We start from the raw sequence: 14775 nt of genomic DNA, 5'->3' as shown, positions 1-14775 counted from the left end.
GGGGCAGGTAGTTCAGTAGAGACTATGGGCTTCCTTAGTATGCCAGGCTTGGAGGGCCATGTAAAGAGTAGGGAAGACAACTTCAAGGGCAGCGAGCATCCGCCCTACCCACCTCTACCCATAAGGCCCCACATAATCACTCTGGCACCGGGGCACATGCTGGACAGAGAATGAGATCCCGCATCCTGGTACTCCAGAAAAACCCCTGAGCTTTTTCCAGCCTTTGGGAATAGTTGGGCCCTTCAGTGGGAGGTTTGTATCCATAAAGCCCTGCATACACATGCCCTTCCTTTCTAGTCTGGGAGATGATAGGTCCCTTTCCACTGCCCAGCGATTTTCATCTATCTGGCCAATTTCTGAAAACTCTAAAAGGAGATGGTGAAGAAATGTGATACCAGATTCCGCCCAAAGAACCAATCTTGTCTAGATGTTTTCAAGATCTGAAGCCCCATTTGTGATCCTAGCAGCCATCTTGAAGGAATATAGTGGCCAGTAGGTTTACTGGATTGTGAGCTAAGAGGCCTGGGGGTTTACCTGCCTCCCCCATATTACTGCCAACAAGGTCTGTGACCATGGGCAAGTCTTTCCTTTCTAGGTCTCAGTTTCCTCATTTGTAAGATATGAGGGGTTGGTCTAGATCAGGGATAGCAAATGGGCCTTGTATCAGTTATTGACTGTTGTACAACAAACCACCCCCAAATTTAGTAGCTTTAAACATTTATTAGCTCTTGATTCTTTGGCTTGGCAGTTTGGGATGGGCTCAGCTGGACAGTTCTACTTATCTCAAATGGCTCTCATGGCTGAAGTCAGCTGGCAGATTGGGGACTGCTTGGTCCCAGATGGCCTCAGTATCCAGTGGTTGGGGCAACAGGGGCAATGGGCCACACATTCTGAGGATCTAATAATCCTGGCCCGGGTTTCTTTACATGACGTTGGGTTCCAAAAGCAGCAAGAGAGGGCAAGCCTCAATGTGCAAGTGGTTTTCAAACTCCTGCTTGTGTCATGTTTGGTAAGGTTTTATTGTGGCGAGGTGGTTAAGAGCTACAGCTGCTGACCAAAAGGTCGGCAGTTGGAATCTACCACCCACTACTTGGAAACCCGACGTGGGGGCAATTGTACTCTGTCCTATAGGGTCGCTATGAGTCAGAACCGACTCAACGGCACCTAAGAACGACGAGATTGGCCAAAGCAAGTCACATGGCTACGCCTAAATTTCTCTTGACGGGAGGTGCTTCACAATGTGGCCATGGTTTGTTTTTAATCTTCCTCAGGCCTCATTTCACCTGCCAGCCAACTCTCAACAAATTCGTAGTGGCTGCCTAGAGTGGTTATGGAGGATTTGGAGCTATTCTTAGGCTATTAGGAAATAGTAACAAGATAGTTTTGTGATGTCTGATTGGGTCACTATGAGTTGGAATTGACTTGATGGCAATGGGTTGAGTTTGGTATTATAAGCAAGGCATTGAAATTTGGATGCATGAGTGCTAGATATTTGCCACCCCTGGCGAGTTTGACCCATGAGATCATGTCCTGTCCCATAAGGACATTATATACTACTCGGTGGGCCTGTCTGTTAAGACCACAGAAGTGCAGAAAGCAGAGCAGGGCAAAAGATTCTGAGCCAGGTGTCCTGGATTTGAATCCAGTTTGTCCGCTGATTCACTGGGGGTTTGGGCAAATCAAAATCCCTCCTCTTGTGGCCATTCTTCATAATAATGATAAACCACTTCCTGAATACTTGCTGTGTAACAGGCACATTTTACACTTATTTAATCTCCACAACCACCTGTAGGGGGATTTAGTGAGACCTTGTGATTGCAAGTTACAGAAACTCAAGCCTGCTTAATTAAGCAGGAGGAAGTTTACTGGCTCATGAAGTGAAAAGTCCAGGGATAGATCGGCAAACACAGTGGGACCCAGGGGTTCAAAAGCTGCCATCAGGAACTTGTTTCTCTTTTCCTCAGCTCTGCTTCCTCAGGATTGGTGTCACTCTCAGGCAGGTGCTAAGTGCTGCTAGAGATGGCTACAGAGCATGTAAGGGTGGAGGGGGAGAGGGAAGAATCCCTAAAAGATAAGGGTTCTATTACTGGAAGAAAGAAGGCATGGGCCAATAAAAACAACAGGTCTTCATTGTGTGGTTATGCTCATTTTATAGATGTGTCGGTTTTAAAACATGGTCCCATTGAGAGGTGGTGTCCAAATCCTCTCCCCTGTATCTGGACCATGACTATTTAATCAATAGAATATGACATTGGTGATGCTATGCCAGTTTTCCCCGCCAGATCTTAAGAAACTAGCAGCTTTCACTTTTGTCTCTTGGGACACTCGCTCTTGGAACCCAGTCACTGTGCTGTGAAGAAGCCCAGGCCACATGGAGAAGCCATGTGTAGATGTTCCAGCTGAATGCCAGTATCAACTGCCAGACATGAGTGAGGAAGCCTTCGAGATGACTTCATCCCTAGCCACCATCTGACTATCCACATGAGAATCGAGTAAGAACTGCCTAGCTGATCCTAGCCAAATCCCACTACCATGAGGGATAATAATAAAATGATTGTTGTTCTTTTAAGCCACAAAGCTTTGGAGTGATTTGTTATATGTCACTAGATAACCAGAACAGAAACTGAGGATCAAAGAGGTTAAGTAGCTTACTCTAGGAGGAAGTGGTTAAGAGTATAGGCTTTGTCAAACTGAGTTCCTGTCCAAACTATTTGTTGTGTGACCTTAGGCAAGTAATTTAACGTCTCTGAGCCTCATTTTCCTCATCTGAAAAACAGATGAAAAAATAAATGAGAGCATTACCTAATCCAATCCAGATTCATGTGATTTTTCTTTTTTAAAAAAGATTTTTTTTTCCCCTCTAGGGAAACTAGTAGAAGAACAAACCATATTTTTTTTTTTTTTTTTTTTTTTTTGGCTGCTTATTTATACCCAACCCGTTCCAAAAAGTATTTCAGGCGGCTTACAAATTGAAAATCAAAATTATAAAGATAAGGCAAAGGAAGATAAGGAAAAGAAGGCCTCTTTGTGTTCCAATTCTAGGAGTTACTGCAGTCAAGAGGGACATGTGGCATCCATCAGTAAGCCTGTGGGGCAAGTCTGGTGGGCCAGTGTAGGAGATACTCGTCCCCGTATTACAGGTTGGGAAACTGAGACTCAAGGTTGAATGATTTGCCCAAGATCATGTCACTGGGAAGAGGTGGAGAAAGGATGCAAACCTGAGCACTCTATTCCCCTAACCCTGTTATAAATGACTCTCCTTGAAATTCCTCTTCGTTTTCGTGACAACAGTCTCTCCCGGCTCTTTTCTTCTGTGTACTCCTCAAGTTTCTTTTGCTGAATCTTCCTATTATACCAGCACCTCTCTACCGTCTTCTTCTGAATATACTCTCTGGGACACCTAATCCATGGCTTCAGACTCCACACAAATGCTTCTGTATTCTCCACCTCTAACTCAGCCCTTCCCCGTGAGCACCAGAGAGATATATACCTATGCCCATCCAAAAATCAGCCAGTGGAAACCCTGTGGATCACAACGGTCAGATCCACAACTAACCAGGCAGCGTTTCATTCCATCGTGTACGGGGTCACCGTAAGTTGGGGGCCAACTCAGCAGCTAACAAATCTGGTAGCTGCACTTGGATGTCCACAAGGACCTCAGTCAGGCCCTGTCCTGTCCAGCCTCCAGTCTGTTTTTCTTCATGAGTTCCTCATCTTGGGGAATGGCACCACTGTCCATCCTGTTAGCGTCCCCCACTCATCCCTAATTGTCAACTCATGTTAATTTTATTTCCATGGTATGCTTGGCTTTAACCCCTGCTTTTCATCACCATTGCCTTAGGTTAGGCCCTTCTCATTTCTTGGACTTTTGCAATAACCTGCCTCTTAACTTTCTACTAGTCTTTCCTTTTTACCACCACCAGAGTTCCTCATTGCCCACTGAATAAAATACAGACCCACTGAGTAAGATATCGCCCACTGAATAAAATATATGGCACATAAGCCGTCAAGGATCTGACTTCTTCCCCTCTCTCTAGCTCCCCTCTCCCAGTCTGCCCCTATTCTCAAGCCACATGGAACTATCTGTAGGAAGAGATATGCTGTCTTGGCCTTTGTGCCTTACACATGTCATTGCCTCTCCCTGAAATGCTTTGTCTCCTCCCACTGGCTAACCTTCTTTATCCTTTATAGCTCAGCTCAAAAGTCGCCTTCTCAAGGACACTTTCCTGGCCCCTCCCGCGTACTATATCACACCTCTTACTAGGCTGTATTTGCCACTGGTTTGCTGATCTGTTGTCTCCACTAGTCTGTAAGCTTCTGGAGGGCAGGAACCGCCTTTTGCTGCTTGCACTCAGGTAATACTTTTAAACATGCCATCAAGAGGCAGCATTGCAGAGCGGTTAAGAGCATAGGCGCTGAAGCCCAAATGCCTGGGACTGCATCCTGGCCCCACCACTTACCAGTTACGTGACCTTAGGCAAGTGACTTAACCTGTGTGAGTCTCCATTTCATCTGTAAAATAGGGATTAAACACCTACCTGAAAGGGTTGCTGGAAAGATTAAATGAGTGTGTCTATATTTATGAAATACCTAGAACAGGGCCTGGCATATAGTAAGGACTTTGGTAGTGTTGGCCATTTGTCATGTAAAATAATTTAAGAATAGCCCAGATTCTGGGCCTCATAACAGGCATCTGGTAATAGTGTACTAGTACATCTGGGGCTGAAAAATGAAACAGTCTTCATTCTCAGAGGTTAAAATGTTTTGATACTAAAGCTGTTGCCACTTATGGTATGATTACGTTTGGGAAAAGGGAAATGGTTATAGATACTACTAGCCTTGAAAAGGTTCTTGCCCTCTGACCCTGGAATTCCACCCTGGATACTCAGCCAAAGGAACGTATTCAACATTCGTCTCACCGTTACCTCTTTGAGGTAGGTATTTTCCCCATTTTATAGCTAAGAATATGGGTAGGTTAATAACCAGTGGCAGAAGAGGATTGCCACTTTGGACTGTCCTGAGCCCATTCTCTGCATTGTCAAGAATTAAACTCCCCAAACACACACCCACCATTAGGGTACTGATTTAATAAACTATGGCATAACATGAATAAAATCTTAAGATTTTTAAAATTAGAAAGACTGTACTAATTTGGGGAAAAATGCCCTTGACACTAGAAGTGCTATGGTGGTAGGACTATGGGAGTTTAAAAGTTTATTTCACCTTTTTCACTTTTAAAAAAACGTGGTACAAAGTTTAACTTCTAAAAATATGTTGCAAACTGTAATGTTCTGTTCAAATGTGAAACTTTAGCATTGCTGGGGCAAAGGATCTGGACTGGGAGCCTGGGTGCAGCACTGGGGCCTCACACACCATGGTAGTTCTTCCAGGACTGTCCATTCCAGCCTGGGTCTCTGCAGATCACTTAACCTGCAAGAAGTTTTAGCAGGGGTGGGAATAGGAGAGGCTACAAAATTCTACACTTCTAAAGATACCCATTCATTCGAATATTTGTGGAGCACCTACAACTTGCTAGGTACTGCCTGCTGTCAGCAGTGGGACCCAAGTGAACAAAACAAACATTTCTGCTCTTAACGTCATGTTCTAGTGGGCTGGGGAGAAACATCTGACACTGTCCGTGTGAATGAGCCAGATGGGAAAAGCTTTTTTTTTTTTTTTTTTTTTTTTTTTAAGCTTTTCTATAGATTGGGTAAGTGGGGTCAAAGAGGGTTTGTAAACATTAGAGATACAACCACATGTTTAGGTGCTGATAGAAATGCACATTAACATACTAAGGACTTAGGCAGCAGTCAGGGGACCTGTTTACCTATTCTCAAACTTTACCATGGAATCCCTTTTTTTTTTTCCCTTCTTTATTAGGAACACTTTTCAGCACTGTTTACTAAAATGCTTTTGGAAAGAATGTGGCTCTTGATCAGAAACCCTTAACTGCCTTTGCTTTTTCACTCTATTCAAAGTTCCTTCCAACTGAGCTGTGGTTAAGACTAGAGAAAGAATAGAGGTGGGTGCAACCGTATGGGTAATTGAGGAGCAATGCGTCATTTTCAATATAGTCAATCCAATTTTAACCAAACAATATCTCAATGGACATAATACTAAAAGGGCTAGATCAGTCCTGAGAATTTAAGAATGAAGTTAAAAATTGGGGTGTTGCCAAGTGTGCCAACCTGTCACAAATCTGTAAAGTCCCGTGTCTTCCTAAGGGGTCCCACTAAGAAATAAAACACACACACATAAAAAATAACAAAGTACTAATTACACAAGAGGCACTGATCCTTGCTTTATTCACGCAGTAACATCCAACATTTGTTACAGCTTGTTCTCCAAACTCAAAATGCCTTCAGAAACCTGGGTTCTACCCAGCAGTGCTGTCAAATAGTTTTTAAACTGTAGTTGAGAACAACAACAGAAAAAGATTTGCTAGTAAAACTGGGAATTGTGTGGACGTAGATACAAAAAAAGGAGAAAGGGATCATAAAGAGCAGTCAGGTTCATCATGGCAGTGGTGGCAGCTCCGTCAGTGTGGCCCCCTCAGGAGGGCCTCCTGGGTTGAAGGAATGCTCCCTCCACCGCTTCACAACCAAGGTGCTTTACAGCACTTGGCATGTTACTTCAAGGGTCACAGTGATTAAAAACACCACGGTCAAGACATTCTGGGCAGACATGACTGCTCCTGGGCCACTTAGCAATAATAGTCAGGCAATAAAGTGAGGAGCAGCATGTATGTCCTCATCCTCAGTAAGTGCGTGCAAGGCAGACCACAGCATAGACATAGATTATCTTGTCCCCTGTGCTCCAATGGAGGAATACCCCTTTTAGCCAAATCCTCAGCAGAACTGGAGGCACCAGAAGCACCACACAGCATCTCTTGGGTTCTCATGGTCACATTCAAAAGCTGCTTTATTACAGAAAATAGAAAAGCATTTGTGGTGGGCCTTCTTCAAACCCAGGACCTAAGTTGGGGGGAGGGGGTTTAATCACCATTTGGACTCTTCTCAGAAGAGTCCCCTGTACTGCACACACATCACTTCTTCATCAACAGGGATGCCCAAGCAGGGTTTTTCTTAGTGTGCCAGTTACAAGACACACACTTAAAAGGTTATGTTTCTAAGACTCTCTTAGTAGCCAATAAGAAGAAATTTCTAACGGTGAGGGTACCTAGCACCTTGAATTCTCTCATGTGGGAACAGCTGGAGGACTTGGCAGTGAGGTAGTAGCAACAATCCTCACGCAATAAAAATAATTTAATCTATGTGATCCTTCCCTGGACATTGAAAACAGGCAGTCCTCTCCCAGAGTTTATGCTCGCTCGCTCGCTCTCTCGTGTGAAGCAGTGTCTACTTTGTGTCTCAAGAGAAGGTGAGAAGGAAAATGGCTGCCCAGCTGAAGTGCCTGCCAATGTCCAGTTTCTGAAGACAAGGATACAGAGACTCGTCAGCGCCCAGGCACAAACTGTTTTTGCTGAATTCACCGAGCACAATTTCTATATAAAGAAAACTAAAGGACAAACCAAATTGAAAGAATCACTGTTATAATAACTTTAATTTATCTTGCATTTTACAGAAGTCTATGAACGATTTTAAAAAAGCACCTCCTTACCCCCTCACGTTTCTCTGACAGTTGTTAAAGTAGGCAATGAGTATGTCAACAGCTTGAGCATCGGCATCTCGCAAGGATTTCACAGGCCAACCAACCACACGCCAAAGAACTTGGCAGCTTTTGTATCTTGTTTTTAATAAAATGTTATATCCACTCCGATGGTAAACCTGTCCAGCCAAATCTCCACAACACATTTTGCAATATCAGTGGTGATTAGCAAATTAGTTAGCTTTGGCACGGAGCTGTGCTCGCTTGCCCGTGACAGCCTGGAAGCCAGTTTTGATGCTGGCAACAGAGCATCGAGAGTGACAAGTTTCACACTGTAAGAAATAAAGTCGGGTGTCCTTCTGCAGGATTGTGTCCGGTGATCGGCATGTGTGACAGGTGACATATTCCTCTGCAGGAGAAGCAACACACAGCATTATCATGGCTGCACTGAGCCCGGGGGTTTCTTCCCTCTGAAACACATGTTCTACTCTGAACGCCACAAACTTAGGCGGTGACAACAGGTTATCTGGGCATCCAAGACCAGGGAAGCTTAGCTAAGCTTAGCTATTTTGGGGGTAAGAAAACACAGGTTGTCTGCTATGATGCTTCAGGTACTAAAAAATGGGTTGAAAAAGATTCCAATTGCCCAAGGAGGCAAGAAAGCTTGCCAGCTGCCTACTCCTGGTTCTGTCTACAAGTCAGTCAGTCAGAGGGAACTGATTAACCCTCCTAGGTGGGAAGAGACGTCAATTTTAAGTCATTAGGAATATAACACAGGAGTCAAGCCATGCCTGAATCACAGACAAGTTTCTCTGAGTTGGCCTTCAGCCCTGGAGGCAACCAGCAGCTTCCATCAGTTGGGCCTTCTTAGGAAATCCAAACCCCTCTCCCGGTACCTCATCAGTGGTCTAGAGCCACCTCCAATTCACCATCATTTCCCCCAATCTTTTTAAGGCCAACCTTTTCAAGCTCATTACAAACTATCAACAAATGGCTCTCTCCAAAGACTGCAGTCTGATGAGAACATTTCAGAGTGACATGATAAAATTACACACTTACTGATGTATCTTCTCAAAACATTTTCTATCTGTTTCTGTTGGAATCTTCCTTTGATTACAAGTTGGTTATTACCATCTATAGAACCACTGTGAAAGAAAGCAAAAACGTCTCCATTAAAATTATTTTTCCTGTAAAGAACCAAATTCCAGGACTTTTATATGTAATGAACTTAAAAGATATTCAGTGGTTTAGGCGTGGTGCTGTTTACTACCTGGCTTCTCCCCTTTTTAAAAAGTATTTTTAAGTAGTTGGTGCCTGATAACCAACCCATATTTCCTAACATTAAATCCAATTTCAACCAATTAAGTCAGTGACAACAATCAGATTTATGGTATTTTAAGTACAAAATAAATTGATTCCTTAATTATGACAGCCCATTTATCCAACAAAGGAAAACAAACCTTTACCGAGTGTCTACCATATGCACAGCAGTGAGGGGAATATAAGTATAAAAATATGAAACAGGCTACAGAAATAAAAAATTCTAAGCACCAAATAATTTGCATCAGTTATCGTTAAAAATACAGTTGATGAAAACGTTTTAAAATTGATCGTGGAGATGGTTGAACAAATCTGAATTTATTAAAAACCAATGAATTATACACTTCAAATGTGTGAACTGTATCTCAATTAAGCTGTTACCAAAACAAAAAACAAGACCAACCACAGGCCACAAATTATCAATGGTACTTAATGAGAAAATTTTGAAGAAGCGATTAACAAGTACTTTTGAGAAAGCAAAGCTTGAGGCTAGACATTATCATTTGTTAAAAACTACAAATCACAAAGTAAAACAAAATTCAGTCAGAGTTAAATTTATATTCTATATCATCATAAAACTCATTTTTGTAAGAACCTCTCCTATGAGTCTTCTTTAACTACAAGGGTTTAATAGCATTATCCACCATGGACTGTAACCCTTAATATCCAGGCTATGGTGATTCCAACGCTTGTAGGAAATGTTTTTCATTCACTGTCTGTCAAAAGAAGTTGAGTTTTCTCAACAACTCTATAGTATTAAACCCACTGACCATACGTTCACTGGTCACAACTTGTTAGAATTTACCCCACTTCTATAAAAATCATAAATTATTCTGAGCAGCAGAAAAAACACTGCTAGCTTTTGCTCCTTTTTAGTTTATTCAAGTTCAAAATAAACAATGGTTGTAACAAATTTACATTTAAACACAACTCTTCCAGAAAAAAGCTTACATATCCACCATAAAACAAAAACGAACTCATTGCCCTCAAGTTGATTCCAACTCACAGCAAACTTACAGGACAGAGCAGAACTACAGGGGTTTTCCAAGGCTGTAAATCTTTATGGAAGCAGACTGCCACATCCTTCTCCTCAAGAGCAGCTGCTGGTGGGTTTAAATTGCTGACCTTTCGATTAGCAGCCACCAGGGCTCCTTTATCCACCACAGGTCAAGTAAATTACCTCTTAAACCTACAGCAAGTGTAGCTTGCTGTTACAATAAACTGTGGGCTTCAGGACAGTAGGAAGAGAGCAGAACACCATAATTCTCCCCATACTGCCAGTGAGACACAGGCATTAAACCTTTAAGAGCTCAAGCTCCAGAGACAGACAGACCTGAGTCTGCATCTTGACTGTACCACTAACTAGCTATGTGACCATCTACAACTTCACTTTACTGAAACTGTTTCCAAATCTGCAAGACAGGTATTAGCTTCTACTTCACACGACTATTGTAAAGATTGAGATGGTACAAAAATAAGCACTTGGCACAGAGCCTGGTACAGTACACGTGTTAGTCATCATTATTATACCATAAACCTCCGTTGCCGTCAAGTTGATTCTGAGTCAGCAACCCTATAGGACACAGCAGAACTGCCCCATAGGGTTTCCAAGGAGTACCTGGTGGATTCGAACTGCCAACCTTTTGGTTAGCAGCTGTAGCTCTTAACCACTACACCACCAGGGTTTCCTATTATAAGTCTACATTATTTATTTTTAAAGGGACATTTGGCTTCTTAGCACTTGTGGTGGTCAAACTCATAGAGATGGACTCCTAGCTTTCCTGAATGCTCAAAGACATCAACAGATGAGCCTTGAAGACAGGGGAGTAGCTATTTAATCACTAATTCCTGTTTCAATGGTTTCTCCCATGACACTCATCAACTTACAAGCTGGATTTCTTTAATAGCCTGTTATCAATTTAGAAAAAAAAAATTCTGACTTCCTCTGAAATTTGAAAGCATCTAATATTTATTCTATAAAAAGACTCAAGAGTTTAAATTACTGACAGGAAGCTCTAAAGGTGGCAGTGGCACAGTACCCACTTTGGTACATTAGCAGTCCTAGTCAGATGTGCTACTGTCAACTCTGTACCTAGTCCTAAGCAGCCACGCTCACCCACAGAAATGATTTCACTCCTTTGTTGGCCTAAAAGCCCCTCTGATAATCAGGTCAGTGTTTTCTAAGCATGTTACATATCCTTCAAGTTAAGTTCTCATGAAATGTCCACTAATACCATGTATAAATGTAAATATAGTTTCTTACCTCGTACCCAATTCAGCCAGTAAAAATGCAAGGAGATGTTTGGGCTGACGGTGCAATCTAAAAAGAAAAAAATACACAAACCTTATCTTTCATGGAAATATGACCAAGCTGCTAAAAAACCATCCTGTTTACTGTTTTAATCTCTGATTACTCAGCTATTAGGTGAATTTCAGTGCACAGTTCGATTCAGATTTTAAAATAGATACATACTATATGATGACATTTATTCACATTTTAAAAACCATAAAAGAATATTATTTGTTATTAGTGAATACATACATACGAGTAAATGTCTACAAACATGGACAGGAAAGGTAAACACTGACTTTAGGAGATAATGTCTCTCTCTGGGAAGAAGAAGAAGAAGGGGATTAGAAAGAGATACAAACATGGCTGTAATTTTCACTATAAAACCTCCTTTTTAAAGAATACAAAGATCTGAAGCAAGCGTGTCAAAATGTCAATCTACACCAAATCTAGGTGGTGGGTATTTGGATGTTTATTGTGCTGATTCCTAAATATTTCCTGTTTGAAATATTTCACTGAAAAATCTGAACAATACACACTGAGGTATTTCATGGAAACATTTACAATGGAGGAGAATTGGAAACAGTTTAAATATTCACCAAGTGAGGACTGGTTAAATAAATTATGATATATCCATTCAGTGGTGTACAGTCCTGTTTTTGAGAACAAGACAGGTCCGTGTGTGTGTGTGTGTGTGTGTGTGTGTGTATAAAGATCACACATACGATATAAAAGGAAAAAAGATACAGAGCAATGCCATTCAGTATTATTTTAATTTTTTAAATTCCATATACTTTAGCACTGTTTGAACTACTATTACAATTTTAAAAACAAAGTTATTCTTCCCCAAAATATAACAGTTAAGCTCCTACATTGCTGGAAAGCAATTTGCCAATGTTTGCCATAAAAAGATCCATTCCTTTTGATTCAGCAAAGATACATGTATGTATAAGGATGTTCCCTGAAGCTTTGCCTCTAATGAAAACTGGGGAACAATGTCCAACTTTAAGAAACTGTTAGAATATACTATGCAGCCATTAAAAACACTTATGAAGACTAGTGACATGAGTAAAAGTTTCACGATACAGTAAGAGAAAATGGGTTAAAAACCAGTCAGATAACAATTTATTTAAAAATATTTATGTGCACAAAACTCCCTATACACAGATATTAAACTATGGTTACTCATATCTTAATGGGGGACTTAGAGATGATTTTTTCCTTTTTTTAGCATGTCTACATTTTCTAATTTTTTTTTTTATAATGAGCACATATACACTACTGTTATTAATCAGTAAAAAAGTCTAAAATATTTTAAATAATGCTTAAAGTAATGAAAACAAGTGGTTATCTCTGTGATAGTGGGATCTGGGATGATTATTCTCTTGTTTTCGCTTTTTTCTGCAACAAGCATGTATCATTTATGAAACTGAAGACCAAAAAGTAAATAAAGTCAGATGCCCTAATGAACCTGCCAGCAAAGGTGCAGATAAAGAGCTCTGAGAAGAGCCAGGCCCAGACAGGGATCCGGCGGTGACACAGGCATGGAACGTGATGGCAGCTAAGAAAGCTGGAACCTCATCAACTCTGTCCTGGCAATGACCATCCAAGGAAGAGGCACACCAAATTCAGCCACTTTCTGGAGCACACTGTGGGCTGGGCAGGCCCACCCCAGCCTGATGAGCCTTCTCACCTCCCTGAGCTCTCCAGCATCTTCACTCTTCATTCCATCTGATTAGGATCCATTCTCATGGGTCAAAGCATGGGTTAGATTCTCTCACCTCCTGATAACCTTGATAAAGTGAGCCCTGGGACCCATGACTCGAAAGAACTGACAGACTTGAACTGTGACCTCTCTCAACCCAACCCCTACACCTGCGCAATCTCTCTCTCTACCTGCAATAAAGTCGACAATAGGGACAACTAGTGTACTTAAAACTCCATACAGAACCTGATAATTTGGAAAAGAGCCTTTCCATTAATCAACTTACAGTTTACAGATATCTGTAAAGTTGACAAAAGACGTTTTCTTGGTTCCTACTCGCACAACCTGTGGAGGTTTCATGACAAATTTCCTTTTCTCTCCAGCAACCATATCTGGATTCTTTTCCCTCATAATGTTGAACACTCGATTCAGTAGCTATAGAGATAAAATGGTAATCATGCACGTTCTTAGTAGTAGCAGAAATATAAAGTTCCAGTTGAAGTCAATTTGCTTTACCCTTTAAACAGTGCAAACTGTTTACTAAAAACTTTTTACTAAATATACACATGCATCACTACATCTCCTGGGAGCTCCTAAGGGCAGGGACTCAATCTGCATTCCCAACCAGGATCTGGTACACTATGGATGCTCAGCCATTCCTTGTTCAAAGTTAAATGAACGAACGAACCCCTACTCATCCTGCTGCCTCTATGGGAAAGAGTATGGCATGTGGAAAAGTAACATTCAGGAAAGCCCAAATAAACAAGCTCCAGCCTACCATGGTCCCAAATTAGCCCCTCCCTGTCATCACTGCCCTCCATGATTTCCAGAGAGCTCCATGCCCTCAGAAGTTGACTCAAGTGGGGACAGTGGGTACACTACAATGACTGCCATACTCTGGGCATGCTGCCTACAGGGGGGCACCAGGAAATGCCATTCACTGACGCGTGGCCTCACCAGTCTCGGTCTATATTACTATGAATCTATACCTCAATGGACCTTCCAATTCAGATGTCTGGGGGATCATTTATCTCACTTTTCTTTGAGTTCTGGTGAACAGCTTAGGCTCCTTTCAAAACAGAATTTGTCTTACCTCCTCATACGTGTAGTCTCTTTCTGAGCCTGCCCAAGCAGGCCCCATCTGGTTACTGAATGAGATACCATCATCTTTTTTGCTGTCTTCATCTTCTAAAGCTGCAGATAACAAAGACTGTAAGAATGAAGGGTGGGCCCTGCTATAGTTAAAAAAAAAAAAAAAAAAAAAAGTCGCGGATCTACAGAAACGAAAGCTTCCAAGACATCTGCCTTCCTTCCCACAACTGCATGCACAATCAACAGGCCCAAGCATGGGTATCAAGGCTCACAAAAGCCCTTTTTTCCTTAAAGACAGGAATGGTATGACTTTCAAAAGGCCCTTCATAGAGACCCCTCAAATTAGGAACTTGTGATGATAACACAGACCCAGTGAAATGTTTGATTTAACACAAGATAAAATACTTCATTAGGATAATTAGAGGAAAAAGAGCCCAACTATTTTGAAACACTTAACATCCACACCTATAAAAACCCACCTGCCAGCTATACTAAAGTTCTCTAAAGACCCTACAGCATTTAGTAATAAACCTATACTTTTAACAAAAAATTTGAAAACTTTTTAAAAACATTATTTAAAATTCAATTACAGTAATTTTCCCAATAGTTTGAATCACTGATTTTTCTTTTTTTATTTATTGTACTTTAGATGAAGGTTTATAGAATAGTTTCTCATTAAACAGTTAGTACACATATTGTTTTATGACAATGGTTAACAACCCCACAACATGTCAACATTGTCCCTTCTCAACCTTGGGTT

General features: G+C 41.4%; 2 protein-coding genes across 13 annotated transcripts in view; one reads left to right on the top strand and one right to left on the bottom strand.

Annotated features, from left to right (window-relative positions):
* The window catches only part of RALY (RALY heterogeneous nuclear ribonucleoprotein), a 128335-nt gene that overhangs the window by 107275 nt on the left and 6285 nt on the right, over nucleotides 1-14775 (top strand). For 9 of the 12 annotated variants that reach the window (XM_023725259.1, XM_023725268.1, XM_023725270.1 and 6 more), the window contains one exon: nucleotides 2343-2871. The exons of 1 other annotated variant lie outside the window; for it this stretch is intronic. The gene's annotated coding sequence lies outside the window, so the exon portion shown is untranslated. Of the gene's footprint in view, nucleotides 1-2269; nucleotides 2872-14775 lie in introns of those variants that run through there. 2 more of the 12 variants (XM_023725237.1, XM_023725240.1) reach the window with 2 other exon arrangements.
* EIF2S2 (eukaryotic translation initiation factor 2 subunit beta) overlaps nucleotides 7545-14775 on the bottom strand; it is an 18805-nt gene continuing 11574 nt past the window's right edge. The window contains exons 5-9 of the mRNA XM_004370427.3: nucleotides 14017-14117; nucleotides 13210-13358; nucleotides 11192-11248; nucleotides 8668-8753; nucleotides 7545-8017 (exon numbers count right to left, since the gene is read on the bottom strand). Coding sequence (XP_004370484.1) covers nucleotides 7842-8017; nucleotides 8668-8753; nucleotides 11192-11248; nucleotides 13210-13358; nucleotides 14017-14117 — 569 coding nt within the window. The 3' untranslated portion in view covers nucleotides 7545-7841. The remainder of the gene's footprint in view (nucleotides 8018-8667; nucleotides 8754-11191; nucleotides 11249-13209; nucleotides 13359-14016; nucleotides 14118-14775) is intronic.

Source organism: Trichechus manatus, unplaced genomic scaffold (assembly GCF_000243295.1).
Source record: "Trichechus manatus latirostris isolate Lorelei unplaced genomic scaffold, TriManLat1.0 scaffold00008, whole genome shotgun sequence".
Classification (NCBI taxonomy): Eukaryota; Metazoa; Chordata; class Mammalia; order Sirenia; family Trichechidae; genus Trichechus; species Trichechus manatus.
Note: the sequence above shows the minus strand (reverse complement) of the source record. Positions and strands in the feature narration are given on the sequence as shown.